The sequence below is a fragment of the Dipodomys merriami genome, unplaced genomic scaffold (genome assembly GCF_024711535.1).
Source record: "Dipodomys merriami isolate MVZ:Mamm:240054 unplaced genomic scaffold, mDipMer1.0.p SCAF_32, whole genome shotgun sequence".
NCBI classification, from domain to species: Eukaryota; Metazoa; Chordata; class Mammalia; order Rodentia; family Heteromyidae; genus Dipodomys; species Dipodomys merriami.
In genome coordinates, this window is record NW_027204715.1 from 6,471,303 (window position 1) to 6,488,170 (window position 16,868).

The following is a 16,868-nucleotide window of genomic DNA, read 5'->3' on the forward strand; positions in this document are numbered from 1 at the left end:
GTCTTAGTGATGCTCCAGTGAGTGAACTGTCCCTTGAGCTGCTTCTGCTTCAGGTTGTCTTGCCCGCGTTACTGGAGCAAGGACATACGAGGCAGTGGCTGAAGGGGCTTGTGCGAGCGTGGACTGTTACTGCTGGATACTTGCTGTGAGTATGGACAGCCAACTCCCTAGACGTGGATGCCACTTGTGTCCTTCCTCTCTTTCTCGCCCACACTCCTCCTTTCTCTGGTACTAGGGTTTGAAGCCAGAACATTCATCTACATCTCCAGCACTGTTCCAATATTTGTTTTGAGACAAAGTCTTACTAAGTTGCCCACGTTGGCCTTGAGAGCACTATGAAGTCCAAGTTAACTTTGAATTTGTGATCCTCCTGCTTAGCCTTGTGACCTCAGAACTGACCCTGCTGCCACTGGTTGCAGTCCTCAGATTGATTTTTCTAACCATGATAGTTTCCTTGTCCACTGAAATTCTAGTTATAGTTCCCTCTGTTGGGCATTCCATCTCTCTTGCAATTCTGTCTATTTGAGTAGCCACCTCAGCCAGGAAGCACAGGGCCACCCCCACTTCCACCATTACCCCACTGTGATGTGTTGCCCCTCCTGTTGTAGCCACCACGATTCCCAGGAGCTCCCCCTCCAAACTTACCTTTTTGCTTTCCTCTTTATGTTGCTCTAAAAGTTTTTAGGAAGAAACTTAAGTATTGTGTCTGTTATTTTTATTCTGACCTGAAGTGACACTTTCCATTAATGTAATTTTTTGGCACAGGGATCTTCATTCCTATTTATTGGGAGACCAGGAAGAAAATGAGAATAGTGCAAACCAACAAGTTAACAATAACCAGCATGCTCGAAATAATGCTATTCCTGTGGTTGGGGAAGGCCTGCATGCAGCCCACCAAGCCATACTCCAGCAGGGCGGTCCCGTCGGCTTTCAGCCTTACCGCCGGCCTTTACATTTTCCACTCAGGGTAGGTACCATATGGACTTAGCCAGAATTGTTTTCCTTCAGTTTGTTGAGAATTAATGCTTTTGGCATTAAGTTATATAACTATGTCTAAAAACTCACGTTTTATTACCTTTATGATGCAGCATATCCCAGGAACAGGCACATTAGACTTGGCAGGCTTGCACCCACAGATTCAAATATATTTAGAGAATAGAGTATATACAAGGGGAACAGTGAAAGATGGGGTTCTTGGGTAGTTAATGAGTCAGAGTGAAGGGCTTTGAACATCATGTACCCTAGTCAGCACTGTATTATGTTTCCTGCTTTCTCTCTTTCTCTCTTTCTTTTTCTCTTTTGTCTCTCTCATTCTCATTCTCATTCTCTCTCTGGTCTTCCCTCCCTCACTTTCCCTTCCTCTCTTTTTTCCTCTGCTCCCTCCCTCTCCCCCCGATATACAAAGGTACTATGTGATCACATTGACACTCCCCACTCCCTCAGTACTGGGACTTAAATTCAGTGCCTTGAACTCTTTTTAGGCTTTGGTTTTTTTTTTGGTTTTTTTTTTTTTTGCTCATGACTGTACTCTACAACCTGAGCCACGTTTCCACTTCCAGATTGTGGGTGGTTAATTGGAGATAAGAATCTCATGAACTTTCCTGCCTAAACTAGATTCTAATCCCATTTTCAGATCTCAGTCTTAAAAAGTAGGTGCCCAGCTTCATTTTTTTTTTTTTTGGGTCCTGTTGTGGGGCCTGAACTCTGGGCCTGGGCGCTGTCCCTCAGCTCTTCAGCTCAAGGCTAGCGCTCTACCACTTGAACCACAGTGCCACTTCCAGCTTTTTCTTTTTGCTTATGTAGTGCTGAAGATCGAACCCAGGGTCTCATGCATGCAAGGCAAGCACTCTACCACTGAGCCACCTTCCCAGCCCCTTAAAGTTCTTTTTATGTGAAATTGAAAGAATCCTAGAAATACAAATACAAACAATCCTTCCTTTCTTCCTCCTTCTGTCCCTTCTCCCTTCCTAGTCTTTCTGGTCTGTTTTTGTTTTTGAAGACAGTTTCTAGCTACATTTAAGCCCAAACCGGTTTGCCTTTGCCTCCTAAATATTGGGATTTTAGGAGTATACCACCTCGTCAGTGACAGTGTCCCTCCTCCCCTTTGTGCTGGTTCTGGGGCTTGAACTCAGAGCCTGAGTACTGTTCCTGAGCTTTTTTGTTCAAGGCTGGTGCTCTACCACTTGAGTCACAGCTCTACTTGTGGCTGTTTTGGTGGTTAATTGGAGGTAAGAGTCTCACAGACTTTTCTTTCTAGGCCAGCTTTCAAGCACAATCCAAAAGTCTTAGCCCCCTGAATAGCTAGGATTACAGGTGTGAACCACTGTTGAATGGCTGACAGTTTCTTTTTAATAAGAAAATTGTGTTGTTTCTTTAAGGACTGTCATTAACTACATTGAGGACATATGAACCATGTCTTTTGTTATTTTTACCTTGCAGATATTTCTGTTGATTGTCTTCATGTGCATAACGTTACTGATTGCCAGCCTCATCTGCCTTACTTTACCAGGTATGTTTTCCTAGCTTTCAGCTTTAGCATCTAGATTATTTTTCTTTAAAGTTATGTCTTGAAAGATTTGATTTTTTAATCAAATACAAATTTAAAAGATTTATTTCATGTCTAGTTGCATATAGAATAATGATCCATCTAGAATCCTTTATCTTACTTGACTCGTATTGGAGCATTGGACTCCATACTGGCTCATAGGCAGACAAAGTAAAGACAAAACTTATGAGTTGAGTTTGAGAATAAAGCAATCATTATTCAGTTTTCATGGCTGTATTACAGTCCAATTATTTTCAATACATTTTTATTACTTTTTTGTTGTTGTTGTTGGTGGTGGTGGTGGTGGTAGGGCTTGAACTCAGGGCCTGGGTGACATCCCTGAGCTTTTCTGTCAAGGCTAGCACTACCATTTTGAGCCACAGCTCCACTTCTGGTTTTCTGTTGGTTAATTGGAGAAAGAGTCTCACAGACTTTTCTGAGCAGGCTGGCTTCAAATCTTGATCCTCAGCTTCCTGAGTAGCTAGGATTACAGGTGTGAACCATCAGTGCCCAGCTAACTTAATTTTTTAAGCTATCTTTTGTTGTTAACTTTGTTTGCTCTTATTATGTAATTTTGCATGCTGCTCTAGATAATACTATAAAGCCAGACTATTTTTCTTTATAATCTAGTGCTCACATCCTAATCTTTTCTGGCATTATTAGAAATTTCAGATGTTAATGCTATCTAATTAATTAAGACATTGTGGTTGAATGTAGTATCCAGAAGTCAGGGACATGTGCGATAACTGGATCCTCATTTCCTTATCTCCCCTTTTTCCTCATCCACAATAAGTGTGGAAAAATGGTAAATCATGTTGATAGAACCACTTAGGTGAGCATAAAGTGGAGGATAATTTCCAACTCTTTTTTTTTCCTTTCTCTTTCCTTTCTTTTTTTTTTGTTGGTCATGGGGCTCGAACTCTGGACCTGGGCACTGTCCTTCAGCTCAAGGCTAGCATATTCTCTCTCTCTCTCCTCTCTCTCTCTCTCTCTCTCTCTCTCTCTCTCTCTCTCTCTCTCTCTCTCTCTCTCACTCACTCTCTCTCTCTCTCTTTCTCTCTTTCTCTTTCTCTCTCTCTCTCTTTCTCTCTGTCTGTCTTTGTCTGTAATCTGTCTGTCTGTGTGGTTTTTTTGGTTGGTCATGGGTCTTAAACTAAGGACCTGGGTACTGTCCCTGAATACTTTTGCTCAAGGTTAGTGTTCTACCACTTTGAACCACAGCTCCACTTCTGGTTTTCCAGTACTTAATTGGTGATAAAGAGTCTCAAGAACTTTCCTGTCCAGGCTGGCTATGATCCTTAGATCTCAACCTCCTCAGTAGCTAGCTTGAACTACTAGCACCTGGCTAAGAAAGATTTTTTAATTTAAAATTTGATTTTGTCGAAGCTGCGCACTGGTGGCTCACGCCTCTAAGCTACTCAGGAGGCTGAGATCTGAGGATCACTGCTCAAAGCCAGCCCAGGCAGGAAAGTCCATGAGACTCTTATCTCCAATAAGCCACTCAAAAACAGGAAGTGGCGCTGTGGCTCTAGCGGTAGAGCGCTTGCCTTGAGCTGAAGAGTGCAGGGACAGCGCCCAAACCCACAGTTCAAGCCCCACAACCGATGCCAAAAAATAATTTTTTTAAATTTTGTCCATTCAACTGGAAAAAACAATTGTGCTGTTTCTGTATAATAGTGTGTGTGTGTGCACCCATGTGTGCCTGCTGGCAACTGTCACTTGAACTCAGGTCTTTATGTGTCTCCCTTGGCTTTTTCATTCAAGACTGGTATACTTCAGCCATGTCTCCACTTCCAACTTTTTGATAGTTAATTGGAGATGAGCCTGAGTAGGTTTACATGCATGATCCACTAGTGCTACTTGCGTAATTATTTTTTTAACTTTTATAAGACTTTGTTCTTTAGCTTACTAAAATCATAGCTGTTAAAATGAAGAAGTTTAACTATTTGAGTTTAGTAATTGTGGTTTTTTGTGTCATTTTTATTTTTACCAGAAATATCTTTTAAAAATTAACAAAGGAAGCCAGGCACTGGTGGCTCCCACCTGTAATCCTAGCTACTCAGGATGAGATCTGAGGATCATGGTTCAAAGCCAGCCCGGGCAGGAAAGTCCGTGAGACTCTTATCTCCAACAAACCACTAGAAAAAGGGAAGTGGCACTATAGCTCAAGCGGTAGAGCGCTCGCCTTGAGCTGAAGAGCGAAGGGACAGTGCCCAAGCCCAGAGTTCAAGCCCCACAACTGACAATAATGAATAATAATAATAATAGAATGAAATCAAATCTTCATGATTTTAGTTGGTAATGTAGATTCACTTAACTAAATTATTTCCCCTTAAACGCTGAGGTTTAGTCTTAGGGCACCTGACGTTGCTAGGCACGTGCTTTACCACTTGAGCCATGTCCCCTCCCCATTTGTTTTTTGCCAGTACTGGAGCTTGAAACAGGACCTCGGTGCTGTCCCTGAGCCTCTTTGTGCTCAAGAGCCTCCTGAATAGGATTATATACGTGAGCTACTTGCGCCTGGCTCCCATTTTAGTTATTTTTCAGATAGGGTCTCAAGTTTTCTGCCTGGGCCTCAACTATGTTCCTCTTCCCTGTGGCTTCCTGCATTGCTGGGAATATAGCATATACTATCACATCTAGCTTTACAACACATGTGTTCTTGATGAGAGGGTATGTGAAGTACAGAATAAAAACACAGACTTAAAACACATGTGAAAACCTCAGAAACAAAACCCTAAGTTGAAACATACCTCGAGATTTGCCAATGATGATTTTGATATCTTTGACAAGAATTTGTGCTTATTTCACACAACTTTACAATTATTAGTCTTTTGAACTAATTATTTTTACTATTACTATTAATGCTGAAATTGCACATCTTAGGCAAGTATAACTTTACCACTGAGCTATACCTCTTTGCCTAGCATTTATCTTTAAAAGAATTTATACACCAAAGCTCTTTTTTGGTCAGTTGTGGGGCTTGAACTCAGGGCCTGGGCACTGTCCCTGAGATCTTCAGCTTAAGGATAGTACTCTACCAGTTGAGCCACAGCACCACTTCCAGTTTTCTGGTATTAATTGGACATACGAGTCTCATGGACTTTCCTGCATGGGCTGGCTTTGAACCAAGGTCCTCAGAGCTCAGCTTCCTGAATAGCTAGGATTACAGGTTTGAGCTACTGCCACCTAGCCAAAGCTATTTTTTGAGTTGGCCATCTGCTCAAAATGGCTGACTATGGAGCTTCTTTTGTTCCTTCAGGTATTCAGAAGTAGCATCATGATATATACATAGCAAAAACCAAAATAGAAAAACCCCAAACAACAAAAAAGAAACCAGACATCACCACTACCGCTACCACCACCACCACCACCACCACCACACTAGAGTTGTCTTGTTCTCTTAAGCATTATTGAGAAGTAATTTTGTAAAGAAACTTACTAAATTAAATGATCTTACCTGAGCAATTGTATGGGTATACTATAGAATTTATTTCTAACAACCCCTAGCTCGTAAGTCTATATCTTTTTCATTACAGTATGTGTAAGTGGTTTTAATTTTTTCAGAGTAAGTTTATATGGCATTCTTTGATTGTTGTGCTTTAAAATGTTATTGTGCCATTATGTTCACAAGTATTAAAGTAAGGTAAGTTTCTGTGATGATAAATGATGATAAATTTGGAAGAAAGTTACTCTAAATTTGTATTGTAATGGTCCTAAATATTTAAGTGAAATAGTAGAAAAGAAAAGAAATTTTTCACTTTTTTTTTTTTTGGGGGGGGGGGGGTCCGGTCGTGGGGCCTGAACTCTGGGCCTGGGCGCTGACCCTCAGCTCTTCAGCTCAAGGCTAGCGCACTACCACTTGAGCCACAGTGCCACTTCCAGCTTTTTTCTTTTTGCTTATGTGGTGCTGAGGAATTGAACCCAAGGCCTCATGCATGCAAGGCAAGTGCTCTACCACTGAGCCACCTTCCCAGCCCCATTTTTCACTTTTTTTTTTTTTTTTGCGGTTGTGGGGCTTGAACTCTGGGCCTGGGCGCTTGTTCCTCAGCTCTTCAGCTCAAGGCGAGCGCTCTACCACTTGAGCTACAGCACCACTTCTGGTTTTCTAGTGGTTTATTGGAGATAGGAGTCTCAGGGTCTCTCCTGCCCGGGCTGGCTTTGAACCGAGATCCTCAGATCTCAGCCTCCTGAGTAGCTAGGATTACAGGCGTGAGCTACCGGTGCCCGGCCATTTTTCACTTTTTATTATGTGCATAATTTAGTTGGTGTTAAAAACAATGAAAACAATCCCTTGGAAGCCTTTTCAGGCTAGAAAGAACATATAATGGCATAGCAAATCAAGACACATACCCTTAGAGGAGCTAGATCCCACTGACTTCTTGTTTTAGTTGTGCTTTAGTGAAATAATTATATTATTAAAGATTGAGTTTCTTATTTTTTCTAATGTAAAAATGCTAATTAGATATCCAGATTACAGATCTGTTTACCTGGCCACATGTCTCATTTGTCAGCCTTTCTATTTTCAGTATTTGCTGGCCGTTGGTTAATGTCATTTTGGACGGGGACTGCCAAAATCCATGAGCTCTACACAGCTGCCTGCGGTCTCTACGTTTGTTGGCTAACCATAAGGGCTGTGACAGTGCTGGTGGCATGGATGCCCCAGGGGCGCAGAGTGATCTTCCAGAAGGTTAAAGAGTGGTCTCTCATGGTAGGTTTTTATTATAACAGAATGATCTTTTCTAGTAGTTGCAACCATTGTATAATAATAACTGTATAAATAATGTGGTACCTTGTGATAATTCAGTACAAATATACAGTGTGTATTGGTCAAATCAGCATACTTCATATTCCTACTTAATGTTAGTAAAATCCATTTTATAAAGAGGGATTTGTTGTATTTTAGAAGCATAGGGGTTTAAATGCTAGAGACACAACTATATTCAAACTCTATTCAAAGAGTAAAAATCAGCTAACTGTGGTTTTCATTTGATATTCTAACCTATTACAATTTACCATGAACCAGATACTATCAAAATTCTAGACTAGAGGCTGGGAAGGTGGCTCAGTGGTAGAGCACTTGCTTTGCATGCATGAGGCCCTGGGTTTGATTCCTCAGCACCACATAAGCAAAAAGAAAAAAGCCGGAAGTAGTGCTGTGGCTCAAGTGGTAGAGCGCTAGCCTTGAGCTGAAGAGCTGAGGGACAGCACCCAGACCAAGAGTTCAGGCCCCACGACCAGACCCCCCCCCCCAAAAAAAAAATTCTAGGCTAGTATTTTGGGGGTTATACTTGGGTTTGAACTCAGGGGCCTCTTGGCCAGCTAGGCAGGCAGTGTAACACTTGAGTCATACCTTCAGTCCTTTTTTTGCTTTGCTTTGCTTTTCCATAGGGCCTTGTGTTTTTGCCTGCCTGGGACTTCAGTCTTCCAATATACATTCCCCAAATATCTAGAATGGCAAGTATGCACCACCATACCTTGCCTATTCGAGGAGATGATATAGCTAACTTTTCCCCAAGCCAACCTGCATCCATGATATTCATCTCCCAAGTAGCTATGATTATAGGTGTGAGCTACCTTGCCTGGCCCAAAACTACTTTAAAGAATGATTTCATTGGGCTAGGAAGGTGGCTCAGTGGTAGAGCACTTGCCTTGCATGCATGAGGCCCTGGGTTCAATTCCTCAGCACCCCATAAGCAGGGGGAAAAAAAGCCGGAAGTGGTGCTATGGCTCAAGTGGTAGCATGCTAGCCTTGAGCTGAAGAGCTGAGGGACAGCGCCCAGGCCCAGAGTTCAGGCCCCATGACCAGACCCCCCCCCAAATAAAAAAATAAAAAAAAGAATGATTTCATTGTCAGGACTTTGTAGTTGCTATTTCATTTTTGTCACTTTGCTCATTTTCACCTGATAGAAAATGTCAAATACACTATTTATGTGGCTACATGTATTGGACAGATGCAGACCATTTTGATAATGTGTTCTCTTGGATCAAACTATTCTAAAGGAAGTCAGATAGATAATTTTGGTTAATTACATTAATAAAATTAGAGATCTTCCCCTATACCAGTCTATCTCAGAGGTAACAAGTGAACCTGTGAGTTGGACCACTGTTAGGCCAGAAGAAAAATCACTCTCCCTTCCTTTTTGTGTGTGTGTCAGTCTGGGCCTTGAACTCAAGGCCTGGGCACTGTCCTTGAGCTCTTCCATTCAAAGCTAGTGCTCTGTCACTTTGAACCATAGCTCAAATTATTTGGAGATTAGTGTCTTATGGACTTCCTGCACGAGCTAGCATTGAACTGTGATCCTCTGATCTCAGCCTCTTGAGTAGCTAAGCATGAGCCATAGGCACCCAGCTCTATCACTGCTTTCTCTTTGGTAGACAAAAGCCTAGGACAGATAATGAAACTGGGAGGAAATAGTGTAGCCGCCTGGCTAATAGGAAAAATGAATTTTCTATACAATCCCTTTTGTAGTGACAGTGCCTAGTGTTTTCAGGTTTTCATTTTTGCTTGAGCTCATATAGTTAAACACATAACGTGTATAAGTAGGATGTGTGTCCCAAGCGGCAGAACAACTGCCTAGCAAACACAAGGCCCTGAGTTCACCCCAGTACTTCAAAGAAGGGAAGGCAGGAGGAGGAAGAACAGAGGGATAAAGGTAATATAGTTGTGCTGTTAGGTATCAGATCAAAGGGGAAAATAAACCTGGACGTCAGTAGTGTGAGTCAAGGATCTCCTCCAGTGACAAGGTCCCTTGCTTCCTAATAGATAATGAAGACTTTAATAGTTGCGGTACTACTGGCTGGAGTTGTCCCACTCCTTTTGGGGCTCCTGTTTGAGCTGGTTATTGTTGCTCCCCTGCGTGTACCTTTGGATCAGACTCCTCTTTTTTATCCATGGCAGGTAAGTGCATCTTTTTGCCTTATGAGATAAATAGATGTTGTTTTTGGTTTTGTGTTTTAGGTATTTGGGATCAGAAAAATATTCTTAATTATGTCGAATGATTTTTATGGTTGAGGAATCTTGAAAAATTCCCTTTAGTCTTTGTGTGTGCTTGCATGCGTGTATGAGAGAGAGAGAGAGAGAGAGAGAGAGAGAGAGAGAGAGAGAGAGAGAGAGAGAGTGTGTGTGTGTGTGTGTGTGTGTGTGTGTGTGTGTGTGTCCCAGTTCTGGGGCTTGAACTTCGGGTCTGGATGCTGTCTCTGCGTTCTTTTGCTTAATTCTAGTGTTCTACTACTTGAGCCTTGGCTTCATGTGAAGTCTGTGGTTCACTGGAAATAAGAGTCTAATGGACTTTCCTACTCTGCCTGGCTTTTAACAGCATCCTCAGATCTCAGTCTCCTGAGCAGCTAGGATTATAGGCATATGCCATAATTATAGGTACCCAGCTAATCTTTGCCTTCTAAAAGTTACAGGTCACTGAGTGTAGTGGCCTTAGACCTATAAGTTAGTTAGCTATGTAGGAGGTAGATCAGGAGGACCATGGTTTGAGAACAGTGTAGACAAAATGTTTATGAGATGCTCATTTCACCCAGTAAAAAGTTGACATAGTGGTACATGCCTATCATCCTACCTACAATGGGGGAAATGTTAATAGGAGGCTCACTATCCAGGCAAGACCTTGCATAAATGGAGAAACACGATGTGAAAAATAAACCATAAAGGACTCGGGCATGACTTAGTAGGAGTTTTTCTGCCCAGCAAGCTCAAGACTGAGTTCAAACCCTGATACCACAAAAATAAGAAAAAAAAGGTAAAGATCATATAACACCTTTTTGTTCATAGTAAAGGTTAAAATAACCCACTATTTAGGCTTATTCAGTATTTAAATATGTAAATATAAATCTTTTCAATTTTGGACTAAAGTATTTTGCTCTTTATGACTTTAGTCTTTTTTTCTGTGCTGGTGTTGGGACTTGAATTTAGGGATTAGATACTGTCCCTTAGCTTTTTCTCTCAAGGCTGGTGCTATACTATTTCAGCTAAAGTAAAGAGTGTGCATGTGTGTGTGTGTGTGTGTGTGTGTAAAGAGTTTCAGACTTCTGGTGCTATACTACTTCAGCTAAAGTGAAGAGTGTGTGTGTGTGTGTGTGTGTGTGTGTGTGTGTGTGTGTGTGTGTGTGTGTGTGTGTGTGTGTGTGTGTGTGTGTGTGTGTGTGTGTGTGTGTGTGTGTGTGTGTGTGTGTGTGTGTGTGTGATACTGTCCCTTAGCTTTTCCTCTCAAGGCTGGTGCTATACTACTTCAGCTAAAGTGAAGAGTGTGCGTGTGTGTGTGTGTAAAGAGTTTCAGACTTCTGGTGCTATACTACTTCAGCTAAAGTGAAGAGTGAGTGTGTGTGTGTGTGTGTGTGTGTGTGTAAAGAGTTTCAGATTTCTGGTGCTACACTACTTCACTAACGTGAAGTGTGTGTGTGTGTGTGTGTGTGTGTGTAAAGAGTTTCAGACTTCCCTGCCCTACCTGGGTTTGAACTGTGACCCTCCAGTCTCAGCATCCTGAGAAACTAGGATTACAGATGTGATCCACAAGCACCAGCTTACAGTATCACTTTTTGCTACATCATGATAGTTCTAGGATCACAAAGTTTGGCTCAGACTCAAGGGAACGTAGATCTGGTTTTTGATTGGAGAAGAATTTGGGGGCATGTTTTGATACCAGTAGAATGGATGATGGTTATTTATGTGAGGGCAAACCTGTCACTTTACAGAGTACTTGATAGTCTCAAAGGGAAAGACAACTTTACAGTGGGAAGAGTCAGGCAGGTACTGCTGGCAGTAATTATTCCTAGTATGAGAAGGAAGAAGGACATTACATGTCTTCTAATGTTGTACAGTGTTCAGCTCTGCCATTGAGGAGCTAGGCTGTTGTTACCTGCCCCTCTGGAGCTGTTAGACACCGTTTCACAGAACATCAGCACTGAAAATCACTAACCCTGATAGATCAAGAGACAGACAGAGGACGACCCTCTGTAGTCAGAAACATTGTCCATACCATCCCCTTCTCCTGTTGATATAACAGGCTGCTGCTTCAATATCAGTCTGTCTCTTTTCTACAGAAAGTCTATTGGTGGGCTGGGACGGTGGCTCAGTGGTAGAGTGCTTGCCTTGCATGCATGAGGCCCTGGGTTCAATTCCTCAGCACCATATAAGCAGAAAAAGAAAAAGCCGGAAGTGGCGCTGTGGCTCAAGTGGAGAGTGCTAGCCTTGAGGTGAAAAGCTAAGGAACAGCACCCAGACCCAGAGTTCAGGTCCACGACCGGACCCCAAAAAACAAACAAACAGAAAGTCTATTAGGATAGCTAGTCCTAGATTACTCTGACTTTAAAGTGTGTGATACAGAACAAAGCCCTGCATCCATAAATCCCTCCTTAAATTCCTAACAAAAGCTGAAAACCTATAATAAGCCCTTTCTAATGCTAAGGAGCCTGAAATTCCCCATGCGATATCTTCTTTTTTGCTAGAATGAATAATAAACACAAGAACTAATGCACTGGTGCCTGCCAGTCATCCCAGAAGTCAGGAGGCTTAAGGTACAACTGAACATCTGTAATAAGCCCTTTCTAACACATGCACAGCTAGTGAATGCTATATCTTGGTAAAAAAAAAAAAAAAAAAAAAAAGAATAGAGTCCGGTGCTGGTGACTCATGTTTATAATCCTAGCTACTCAACAGTCTGAGATCTGAGGATCACGGTTTGAAGACAGCCTGGGCAAGAAAGTCCATGAGACTCCACCCCCCCCTTTCCCCAATAAGAGTCTTATCTCCAATAAACTAATAAAGAAGCAAGAACTGTGGCTCAGTGGTAGAGTGCCAGCCTTGAGCACAAAAGCTCAGAGACAGTGTATAAACTCTTGAGTCCAAACCCCACGACTGACTAAAAAAGGTGGGGGGTAGCAAGCACTAAGAATGGTTGATGAAATAAAGCTAGAATTTATTTACTTACAGGGTTTTTTCTATTAATGTCCAGACTTTTTCTAATTACTGTAAGGAAATGTAGATATCTGAAAGATTGCACCTAAGGAGTTGTGATAGGATTAAACTTAACCTGTTATGTATTGATCTTTTGTAAAACGGTCACTAGTCATGCAAAACTTCCGTTTTGAAGTAAAATAGTGTAAGAATGAAAAACAACACATAACGCCGAAAATGTTTATTACCCTAGGACTGGGCACTTGGAGTCCTGCATGCCAAAATCATTGCAGCGATCACGCTGATGGGGCCTCAGTGGTGGTTAAAAACTGTCATTGAACAGGTAAGCAAAGAGTTTTCAGAGAAACACACATAGTTTATGATTGTTTGGCTAGAAGAATTTTGAGTTTTCATATTTCTACTTCCATGAATTTTTAAATTTTATTGTAAAGGTTACATACAGAGGAGGGGTTACAGTTACATAAGTCAGGTAATGAGCACATTTCCTTTTGAAAGTATCACTCCCTCCCTCATTTTCTCCCAGTTTTTCCCCTGCTAACTCCCCTCTTTTATAAGTTTTCTCTCTTTTCTTTTTTTGCCAGTTGTAGGACTTCAACTCAGGGCCTGGGCACTGTCCCTGAGCTCTTCAGCTGAAGCTGAGCACTCTACCACTTGAGCCACAGAGTTACTTCTGGTTTTCTGGTGGTTTATTGGAGATAGTATCACAGACTTTCCTGTCCATGCTGGCTTTGAACCGTGATCCTCAGATCTCAGCCTCCTAGCTAGGATTACAAGCGTGAGCCACTGGCACCTAGCAACAATAAATTTTTTTTTTTAATTTTTAAATAGATTAGGAAAACAGGAAAAAAAGGTTATATACAAAGTATGTAATATTTTTAACAAGAAAAAATTGTAGTTTCAGAAAAGCAATAGATAGGGCTAGGAAGGTCGCTCAGTGGTAGAGTGCTTGCCTTGCATGCATGAGGCCCTGGGTTTGATTCCTCAGCACCACATAAGCAGAAAAGGCCAGAAGTGGTGCAGTAGAGTAGCTCAAGTGGTAGAGCATTAACCTTGAGCTGAAGAGCTGAGGGACAGTGCCCAGGCCCAGAGTTCAGGCCCATGACTGGCAAAAAAGAAAAAAGAAAGAAAAGCAATAGATAAGCCAACGAGAAAAGGCTTTTGAAATTGGTAGTGGGGTCAGTGGCAGATAAAGGCTAGTTAATGGAGCCTGCAAGCTAATGTAGCTGCTATCTCTAGGCCTGTAGGTTCAAAGTTGTCATTAATGGCTAACTTTTGTCCTCCTTGGTTGAGGGCACACATAGGTGACCTTTGGTCTTTGTAAATTTGTGTCCTACTTTTAAGCAAACAGAAGATAGCGTTTTTCTGTGTATTTCTTCCTGGTTGTCTTCAGCTCAGGTCAATTCTTCTTTTTTTTTGGTGGGTCATGGGGCTTGAACTCTGGGCTTGGGCACTGTCCCTGAGCTCTTCAGCTCAAGGCAAGTGCTCTACCACTTGAGCCACAGTGCCGCTTCTGGTTTTCTAGTGGTTTATTGGAGATAAGAGTCACAGACTTTTCCTGCCTGGGCTGGCTTTGAACCTTGATCCTCAAATCTCAGCCTCTTGAGAGTAGCTAGGATTACAGGCGTGAGCCACCTTCTCCCGCCTCACAATTCATGTGATGAAGAGATGTATCTATATATTTCCCACATCACTGTTTTATTTATTTATTTATTTGGTTGGTTGGTTGGTTGGTGATGGGGCTTGAACTCTAGGCCTGGGCGTTGTCCCTCAGCTCTTCAAACCCAAGGCTAACACTCTACCACTGGAGCCAAAGCACCACTTCTGGTTTTCTGGTGGTTTATTGGAGATAAGAGTCTCAGGGACTTTTCTGCCCCAGCTGGCTTTGAACCGGGATCCTCAGATGTGGGCCCTCTAAATAGCTAGGGTTACAAGTTAGAGTCCCCAGCATCCGATGTCACCATTTATTTTTATCAACCACATTTAAGTCTCATCTTAAGGTTACCAGGTTAACCAGTAACTTAAAGTTCCAGGGACCCTGAGGGCAGAGTGATCAAATGAGCTTGCCTCAAGGCAGGACTTTTCATTTCTAGACCTTTTATAGATTGGAGAGGAAGTTCCTGCTTGAAAGAATAAAAAGGCAGACTGGTTTAGCAGTGTTTGGGCTATTTAACACCTACAATCTGATTATGAGGAAGTAACAAGATATTTGGTCAGTGGACTAAAAACATATATATATATATATATATATATATATATATATATATATATATATTTTTTTTTTTTTTTTTGGCTGGTCCTAGAGCTTGAACTCTGCACTGTCCCTGACCTTTGTTTGGTTTTGTTTTGTTTGGTTTTGTTTTGTTTGTCATTGCCCGAGCTCTGGGCCTGTGCCCTGTCCCTCAGCGCTTCAGCTCAAGGCTAGCGCTCTACCACTTGAGCCATAGCACCACTTCCGGCTTTTCCTGCTTATGTGGTGCTGAGGAATTGAACCCAGAGCCTCATACATGCAAGGCAAGCACTCTTACCAGTGAGCCACATTCCCAGCCCCTAATTGTGCTTTTGTGCTCTGATACTAAGACTAGGAAGCAGGATAATTCATTTGGGAAGAGTTCTATCAAAAACAGCTGACATAAGATATTTTGGCTTTTTTTTTTAAGCTTTAATTGTCTAAAAAATTTACTTAAGGGTAACTCATTTTAAGTTGGTGTCAGATGAATAAGGTGTAACATCTCTAAGCTTCACTTGTGATAGATAGCAAAGGCAACAATTCAACCCAGTGTGCACAGGAAAATCAGTCATCATAATGCCTGCACCTTAAGTTTTAGTTCTTAGCAGCAGAAATGAGGCTGGTGAGGTGGGCTGATGTATGTTTGCATGTACCATCAAAAAGTGTGCACTCTTGGAAGGTTACTAAGAATGAGACATTCATTCCGGATGGGCATATGAACCAGTCTACTTCAGATTTTTAGCAGTCCTAGCAAAGGAGTGGTAAAGGTCTGTTCCTGGGGGAGAGGGAGTAGGCAGTTAACATTATTGGCCTTTGTAGTTGTCCACACTCACTGGAGTGGGGAGACCCAATTTCACTGTAGTACATGTAGGTTAATTATATTAGCATGCTTTAAAAGCTTCAGCCTGTTTGAACATCATTCCCAGGGTCATAGGGTTGAGTCCCATTACATCTTGGGCTCTGAGAAGGGAAAGAAGGGAGATTGGTGCTCTTCCATTTCGCCTTTACACCCATTGTGACTTTCCATCTTGCATCTGTTCTGTCTACTACTAGCTAGTAGTAGTTTGTAAAATAGTATGGAAATAATCTGGAAGTAAATGGAAACTTTAATATCCACTGTAGAATTCTTCTGTACTGAGCTTTTTTGAAAATAACTTTGACTTGTTAAACTACGATAAAAGCTTTTCAGAAGCACATTTGCTCTGTTGACATCTTTCTCCTGTCATGTTCAGATAAAATGCATGGAATTTAGAAAATCATTCACAAAGTATTTGTGAAAGTGTTTTAAGAATGAAACTTTGTGAAGTGTTATTTGATGTTACAAAATACAAGGCCAGTACAGATTATTAGTCTACATTAGTGTTGTGTTTAATCGCTTAGACTTAACTAAAATGCTAGGCATAGTGGCTCAAGCCTGTAATCCTAGCTACTTGGAAGCAAAGACCAGAAAATGGTGGTTCAAGGTTAGCTTTGGCAAATAATAGTTTAGGAGACTCCATCTCAACCAGTTAGGTGGGTTTGGTGGTACGGGCCTATTATCCCCAGCAGACTGGGGAAACATGAGTGGTACAACTGCAGCACAAGCTAACCAAGGCATAAAAGAGACCCTACTTCAAAAATAAGCAGTGAAAAGGGGCTGAAGGCTTGACTCAAATGGTGTGAGTATAAACATCAGGTGCTGAGTTCAATCCCCAGTAGTTCCAAAGAAGAAGAAGAAAATATAAAGTGTTAGTGAATTAATAATTTTCTTTAAAAACAACATCATCATTTGGATATAATACCAGCTTAAGTTTTATTGGATGTTGTACTTTTTGCCCAGCTATCCTGGACTGTGATCCTCCTACCTATTGTTATGTAGCTGGTATTATAGGCATAATCCCACTTCTGGCTTGTTTTTTGAAATAAGATCTGGCTAAACTTTGCTCAGGCCTGGCCTCAAACTACCATCCTCCCAATCTCTGCCTCCCTGGGATAACAGGTATGTACTACCACATCCAGCCCTCAAGGCTTATTAAGTTTGTGCCTTAGAATTTGCCTTGACTTAGGAAAAATAACCAGTTTGAATCCTTCTGGATTGATAGATTTAGTTCTCTGTGTCTTGGATTCAGTAGATTGCTGTATTTATTAACCTGAGGATTTGTCTTGTGTCTTTGTTTTAATCTTTTGTTCTC

At 41.7% G+C, this 16,868-nt stretch overlaps 1 protein-coding gene across 1 annotated transcript in view; it reads left to right on the top strand.

The window, feature by feature from the left end:
- Marchf6 (membrane associated ring-CH-type finger 6) overlaps positions 1-16,868 on the top strand; it is a 77,903-nt gene that overhangs the window by 51,176 nt on the left and 9,859 nt on the right. Inside the window, exons 18-23 of the mRNA XM_070042182.1 lie at positions 8-145; positions 766-967; positions 2,440-2,509; positions 7,075-7,256; positions 9,312-9,446; positions 12,703-12,792. Coding sequence (XP_069898283.1) covers positions 8-145; positions 766-967; positions 2,440-2,509; positions 7,075-7,256; positions 9,312-9,446; positions 12,703-12,792 — 817 coding nt within the window. The remainder of the gene's footprint in view (positions 1-7; positions 146-765; positions 968-2,439; positions 2,510-7,074; positions 7,257-9,311; positions 9,447-12,702; positions 12,793-16,868) is intronic.